At 48.4% G+C, this 7724-nt stretch overlaps 2 protein-coding genes across 2 annotated transcripts; both read left to right on the forward strand.

The window, feature by feature from the left end:
- Positions 1 to 345: 345 nt before the first annotated feature.
- Positions 346 to 1386, forward strand: EPUS_08220 (Proteasome component PRE2; the record flags this gene model as incomplete). Its single annotated transcript, XM_007808028.1, has 3 exons — positions 346 to 477; positions 542 to 763; positions 889 to 1386. 3 exons carry the CDS (start codon positions 346 to 348, stop codon positions 1384 to 1386), a joined length of 852 nt encoding a protein of 283 aa, XP_007806219.1.
- Positions 1387 to 2772: 1386 nt separating this feature from the next.
- On the forward strand, positions 2773 to 7701 carry EPUS_08221 (uncharacterized protein; the record flags this gene model as incomplete). The annotated part of the gene is made up of 6 exons (XM_007808029.1): positions 2773 to 2906; positions 2958 to 3765; positions 4072 to 5402; positions 5454 to 6089; positions 6259 to 7240; positions 7297 to 7701. 6 exons carry the CDS (start codon positions 2773 to 2775, stop codon positions 7699 to 7701), a joined length of 4296 nt encoding a protein of 1431 aa, XP_007806220.1.
- Between the last annotated feature and the right edge of the window lie 23 nt (positions 7702 to 7724).

Consider the following 7724-nt stretch of genomic DNA (forward strand, 5'->3'; position numbering starts at 1 on the left):
GTAACTATCTTATATCTTGTGTGAACGATGTGATAGCAATGCAAGAAAGTCTAAAACTATAATATGAGCTTGCACAAGGTTACGCTCTACGCTCATCTGGCAGGATAACATTCATAGTTTCGTGCAGTGATCGACCGAAAGTTATGCCAAGAAAATTCTCGTGCAGGCGTCGAGTTTCGGAGCTCGTAGGCTGCCAGCGACGCGAAAGCGGTCTTCAAGCCCCAAAGCTGCCGGTTGAACCATTGCCAACCGTCAACGTCTGTAACACCACCTTTCCATTCACTCTTAGTTCTTCATTTCTTGACACTCATTCCTGCAACCTCTAGCCCGTCCACAAACTTCACGATGGATACTCTAGTCGCTAGGTACACTCGGTCGCCCTTCGAGAACGAAGGCTTTTCATCGGAAGAACAACAAGACTACACTGATTCGTTACCACCTTTATCCCTGAAGTTTGCTCTGCCACCTGTTGCTCGCGTAAGCCGTCTGCGATGAAGCCCTGACAGGTGGAAGAATGTAGTGCTGACTATTATCTTCATAGCCTTCCGCATTCCTTCGAGCCACGACAGACGATCATGCCAACCCAAACTGCCCCATAAAGCTCGCGCATGGAACGACAACTCTGGCATTTCGGTTCAAGGGTGGTATCATTGTTGCTACGGATTCTAGAGCGACAGCTGGGAACTGGATAGCGAGTCAGACAGTCAAGAAAGTCATTGAGATCAATAGCTGTCTGCTGGGTACAATGGCTGGAGGAGCTGCCGTAAGTCTACGCCTCTTTCTTGAGGATAGCCAAATGGTCTTATGGGGGTCGGAACGAAGTTTTTGTGCTTTATATCCAACCAGGCTTGGTATAACCTGGAGATGATCAGAGCTGACAACTTTCAGGACTGCCAATACTGGCTTGCTTATCTTGGTATACAATGCCGCCTACACGAACTCCGGCACAAGCGACGTATATCTGTTGCTGCTGCTTCCAAAATCCTCTCGAATCTCGTCTACTCATACAAAGGGATGGGGCTCTCAATGGGTACGATGATTACCGGTGTCACCCCCCAAGAAGGCCCCGCTCTATACTACATTGACTCCGACGGGACCCGCTTAGCCGGCAACCTATTCTGTGTTGGATCCGGGCAGACATTCGCTTATGGTGTGCTTGATGCGGAGTACAAATACGATCTCGAGGACGAAGAGGCCCTCGAGCTTGGCAGAAGAAGTATTCTGGCAGCGACACATCGGGACGCATATTCTGGCGGCTTCATCAATCTCTACCACGTGAAGGAAGATGGATGGGTGAAGCATGGTTTCAGCGACACGAATCCCATTTTCTGGAAGACCAAATTGGAGAAGGGCGAATTCTCGAATGTCACTAGCGAGCTTTCGTGAACTGCGCAGGATCAGACACATCCGTCGAGCTTTCAGCACAGGCTTCTGGCATGGTATCGGCGCGTGGTGTTGAAATGAATAGAAGGTTGTAATACTGGTCTTGCGAGTCTTACTCCTCTAATTTCAACATGTACAACAACAGGGCCCAGCCAGCAGGTTGAAATTCCAGTGTTGTATTAACTACATTAGCTGCTTATAGGAAAGGAAAGCTCTTGCCAGATCGTCTTGCTCTCTAACCCGGACTTTGCCCTTTTTGTACTTCGTCTGTTTGCTTATCTGCCCCTACATAGCGCTAGTCAGCCCTCTGCCAACTTCGAAACTCATGCCCGACAACCGAGTCAGTATGTTGTGTGACCAAGACGGAGTCCTTAACGGAATGTAGACAGCAGCACATGTTACATCTGTTGCCTCAGCATGTAGACGTATTTTGCCACAAATGAACAATCCTTATTCTGGTTCCAGTGTACTCCGTAATGTCGAATACATTCGTGATAATGTTCCTACAACAGATTGTTCTAGCAAGGAGTCCCCCCTCACTTGGTTGTAGCTAATTATCACCAAGTGACAAAACTTATAGACCAGTAGAGAGCAGTTCTACTTCGCAAGGATCTTTTTTATCGTCATACCCCCTCTCGACATAAGGACCTGCTAGCTAGGAGTACTATTGTTGGCGGTCTGCCGTCCCTGGGGTTAACTAGCTCTCCACCTTTCCAGCGTAAATTTTTGGCATTTTTTAACTGGTGGATGTAGCCGCTAAGTTAGCGTCTTATCAAACTCATACGGAGTACTACGTATCAGGTTCTGGTGGTTGTTCTCACTTGATGGCAGCTATTCAAAGGTGCGTCTGCGGCTGCAGCAACCAAGAAGAATATCAGAATCTACGCCGGAAAGGTGGTCATTATGAAGACTTACAGTATAGTACGTCGTCCCGGATGCTCAGGGGTAAACCAGCTACCGGGTGGTGAAGCGCGGTTTAATGTCTCTTCTTTCGTATTGATCATTGTCAACTTGTTGTGTGATGTGTGATGTATAATGTATAATGTACTCGGTTTCATATTGCTCTATGCCTCTTCTGCCGCCTGCAGTGCATATAGCCTGCATTACATTGTCAACCCCTCTGAATGTGCAGCCTTACTACGTTATTATTTCAAGTTTCAGGTGGGTTCTATTGGTGGCCTTCTTGCTTAGGAAGGGCTATTTCGGTCGGAGGATAGGCCGCATCTTCTCGTGTCTCGAAATCATGAGGGGTGTACCTGGCGAGGTAGAAACCTGTGGTCACGGTGTCCTTTCTTCATTCGCATTGTTGCTTTCCTCGTACTATCTAAGGGATGAGATAAGGCATTGCAACTCGTTCCTCTCCAGTTACTGTCCTCTTTTCGCAGTCCGATGGAAGACAATGCACGTGCAAGGGCGAAGGAACATATCCAGTCTATACAAAAACTGCGAAATATTTCCGAAAACCTTTGCCCTGATCTTGAGAACAACTGGAACCTCCGCGATCTCGCGAAGTCACTGAGCCTGTAAGTGGGAATTGCTTTCCAAGAACGCACCAGCAATAACACGATATAAAGCTTTTCAGACCAGCTATATAGTGATGGAACCCACTTCATCTGGGAACTATTGCAGAACGCTGACGACAACAACTACGCAATCGGCGTAGTACCCGAAGTCCGTCTCGTACTAACTGATCGATGTATTCATTTCTGGTCAAACGAAGTTGGATTCTCAAAAGAGAATGTAGATTCTCTGGTATCTATTGCTGATAGTTCCAAGGGTGAGGATGTCAACACAATAGGAGAGAAAGGAATTGGGTTCAAGTCACTGTTCAAGGTAGCAGATGCCGTCACGGTCCGCTCGGAGCCCTACTGTTTCAAGCTCGACACAGCCTCTCCGTTAGGAAGTCTTGGGATGATCGTACCTGTATGGGTTGATCCTAATGACCGACGTGAGTGCTGCAATGCTGACTTCCCAGCCCACGGAACGTTATTCACTCTACAACCGAAGCCGGGCTTCTACAAGGAGAAGCTTTATTTTGACGTCCTGACCTTCGACTTTTCTTTCCTTCTATTCACTAGAAAAATCAAGAGCATGCAGCTAGTGGACGGTCGTCGGAACTCTTGGGGGGAGGTAACGAGGGAAGGCTCCATACAAGTTGAGTCTGGAACAGGAGTCATCAGGACGAGTTTGAATGGCAGCCCCGAGTCACTCAAACAGTATGCTATTTTCCAGCACACCGTCCACGATATGCCGCCAGAAGCAAATCGGCAGGGCCAGGCTGAAAGCATTGTCACGCTGGCCTTCCCGCAGGAAAATCAAAAACCGAGCCTGGAAGACCAACAGACGTACGCGTTCTTGCCCATTGACCACTTCGGCTTTCAGGTTCGTCCCCTGGCCTCCAAATCTTTCTGTGTATGCCCATCGTTCAGTTTCTTATTCACGCAGATTTTGTCCTGATAGCAAATCGGAAAGACATCCAGGGTGGTTTAGACTGGAATAACAGTCTGCGTCAAGGCGTGGTACAGGCACTATATGCAGCACTTCTCTCATTCGCTACCTCTCCCAATTCATCATATGACATACGCCTGGCCCGAATATCTCGAGTGCCTTCAGACAGTACATAACGCTTTTCTGAAAGCCATCGCACTGAACACAATATCTGCTTTACGCTCATATACCATGATCCAGACCGAACAGACTAGTAGTTCATCCTCCACGGGAAATCGATTGGACGTGCCTCAAAACTTGCTCATCGTAGGACCCGACTTCCGCAATGCTGAGGGCGGCCTCCTCTTAAATGACATTCCGCTGTTGGAGAGAGTAGTGGCCAATTCTTATTCTTTCAAATCCATGGCAGTTTTGCGCAAATTAGGCGCTAGAGACTTCACATTTCCGGACTTTGTGGAATATCTGACGCGCTTTGTTAGGGGAAACCCCGAAGACTTTCAGAAGAAGCCCTCTGAATGGCATTCCTCAATTGCCGCTGTTTTGCTAACCCACTTGCGGAGTAATGCCTGGGGGATTTATTCTGAGGAACTCTCAAGCTGCAAAGAACTCCCCATGGTTCCCTTACGTGATGGGAAGTGGTGTTCGGCGGCTTCAGATGATGTCTTACTGGCGGGCGCCTTCGATCAAGAAATACCAGGAGGTTTAACCGTACGCTTTATATCTAACGACGCGGCAGCAGACAATTCAAGGCACGACCTGTTCAGGCTGCTAGGAATCAGATCATGCGATGAATTCAATATTTGCAAATTGATACTAGACAAGCAATCGTCAGTTCAATACATGACACATCTGATTGCCCAGACTGTGTTTCTCTTCCGAGCCGGGTACAGCCCCGAAACTGGAGTCAGGCTTCGGTTTGCTAATTCAGCCAAACGCACAGTGTACGGACGAAGGGTGCATGTGCCTTTCAGGCATCCAGGTAGCGACATTCGACTTCTTTTTGAACCCGACTACCAGGGGACTGACTGGCTACATTCATTCTACGAAACTGCTGTCGAAGGGAAGCATAAACGGCAGTGGCTTGAATGGCTCCTCAACTGGCCTGATGTCCACATTTGGCCCCCAGTCGTTGCAGACGACCATCTTTCACCCCACATGCGACACATTCTAGAGATAAAAGGTTCCAGAATGCTCCTTAGCCATCTTAAAGGACAAGTTGAGATGGACCCTCACTTTGGTGTCAACCCTTGGGATCTCGCTCTGGTAACCGAGAACATCAAAACGCTCTCTGTTTCGACCAATGTTGGTCTCCGTCAGCTCTCCGAGGCTGTTCTACCCGGGCTCGGCGCAGCAAGCCTGGTCGCTCTTCCTATACTGGAATTTGACGAGCCAGAGAACGAAGCATGGGGATTTCTGCAGAAATACGGCGTCTTAACAGTGCCCTGTCTCGATTTCTACCTGCGACAACTCAAGGCAATGAAAGCTCAGGACGACCTCGAGCTGTTGGACGCAAATTTGTCGGAGATATATCAAATTCTTGAAAACTATAGCGACCAGAAACAGCAAATCTTGTAGGCGCATAGCAGCTGTCACCCATCGAATGCTTGCTAATAGAATTTTAGGGAGACTTTTGAAGCATCTGAACTAATCCATGTTGGATCTGGCAGGTGGAAGTCTGCAAAGCAATGTGTCTGGAAGGCAAGCTTTCCATGCAGCACAACTCCCGTGCTGTCAGAGCTCTATGGCGGTTGTAGAGAGTTATTTCGAACCTTCTTGGACATAAAACATGCTGGAATGGGGGTGTTGATCCGGGAGCTTGAACATGTCGAGTCATGCCACGGGGATGAACAGGCTGATGCTTTTCGAAGGCTTTTGCCTGCTCTTGATCGACTCTCAAGTAAATCAGCTGTCTCATACACTCGGAGAGTGAGACTAGAAACAATAAAAATGTTCCCTGTCTCGGTGTATGAGGAAAATGATGAGACGATTGCGGCTCATCTGGCTGCAGCCCACGAAAGATTCTGGATTGCTGACATTCCTTCGTTGAAAAGCAAGTTCCAAGGTCTGGTGCCGCTCTTGGAAACCTCGGGTATAGGAACTCCTAAAGCCTTCGTAAATGTCTTTCGTATTCTTGACATGGACGACAAGAAGTTATCGGTTGTTGTCGTCAGAAAGGAGGAATTATATGAAGGTGTTGAGCCAACTCTCGCCAAAGAGTTGACTTCTCGATTGCAAAAACAAGTCCCGTATATCCTCGGGTAAGTCATCTGCGTTACCAAGTACCTTTGCTGACTGCTTTAAGATTGTTGCTAAGGATCAATCGCCGTCGACCGAATATGGAAAATACACAATGAATCTAAAAAACCTAGAAGTGTATCAAGTCCAGACCATCAGAATACAGCGATATATCCTGGACAATGATATCAGGCTTAATGGCAGAGGCGATGAGGGAGCTGTCGTTTTCCGAGAGGGTCAAATTCCTGACAATGGTCTTCAGATATGCATAAAACGTGGCCTTGGCTTGCCGGATTTTCTTGCGCCTTTGACTGATCAGTTTGTCGAGTTCTTCGGCTTGAAACAAGAAAGCCATATGCTTCTTTCAAGAGTTCTTCCCACTGAGAAGGCTGAACAATTTCTTGAATTTCTGGAAAGGGCCGGCGTTCGCGGCATCTTTGGCGATCAAGACTCGGAAACAGAGTCATCCTCGGAGAGCAGTTGTGGGTATGTCTCCGCCGTGGAAGAGGCTACCGATCAGAATATTGAATGCATGCTTGGACGACTTCATATCCACGAAACGCAGGCATTGACTCATCAGCAAAGCCCCGTAGGGCAGACATATTCTCGGGTGCATCTGAACTCCAATCCATCAGCCGAAGGGATGCAAAGGGAAGCTCAAGCAAGTGATGACCCGCTAGCTTCCTGGAAAGATACCTCTCTGGTTCCCTCTGCGCTTGATCCCAGCATCGCACTCGAAATCAGTTCATCGAATACCTCATTACCTGACCCCACAGAAGTTAGGCGCCTGGCTGAGCGCCTGGCTGAGCGCCTGGCTGAGCGCCTGGCTGAACGCCTGAGCAATATATCAATCGTCGAAATTACGTCCCAAAATGTGGGAAGAAACGCCACAATTGACAGTGGGATAGCATTTAATACGACAGGCAGCACTTCATCTGCAGTCTTGGGTTCGGGAACATCTTCGGCTACCGGTGTCCCGCCTATGTCCTCAGGAGCCCAGCACAGCTCAGGAGACTATGGCATGTCTGCATACTCCGAACCTGCGATATCGTCGTCTCATAGTAATTGGCCTTCGTCCGAAGCCCGCCGCTCAAGCTACAGGGGCTTTGTAGACGTTACTATGCCTGAGGAAGCTGGTCTTTCCCAGGAGATCGGGTTTCAAGGGGAGTATCTGGTGAGTCAAATGCTCTTTCAGTATCACTTTGAGGTCATTACTGATGCGAGATCAAGCTCTATAAGATCCTTGAACAAGAACTCCGCCCACACTTCACCTCCGACCACTGGACCAGTAACAACCGCGATAGGGTCTTCGACAATCCCTTTGGGAATGGACAAATGGGGAAATATTATGCAGACTTCACATACCGAGACGACGACGGCAAGCTTGGAACATACATTGCCCCGCGTAACGGCGAGACTAGTGTTAATCCAACCAATCACGTTATCACATATCACCTAGAGGTCAAAACCACTCTCGACGGCTTGCGCACCCCTGTCCGTCTAAGCAACAACCAGATCCAGATGGCAAAAAGGCATTCTTTGCGCTTGGTGCCGAGCTCTCTTACGCAAACAGACATATATGTACTAGTCAGAATCTACGACCTGGGAGGCGAAGGGGTCCCAAAACCCTGTTAGAATCCCTGCGTTTATGATACGTA

This window comes from Endocarpon pusillum, assembly GCF_000464535.1.
Source record: "Endocarpon pusillum Z07020 unplaced genomic scaffold scaffold799, whole genome shotgun sequence".
Taxonomy (NCBI): domain Eukaryota; kingdom Fungi; phylum Ascomycota; class Eurotiomycetes; order Verrucariales; family Verrucariaceae; genus Endocarpon; species Endocarpon pusillum.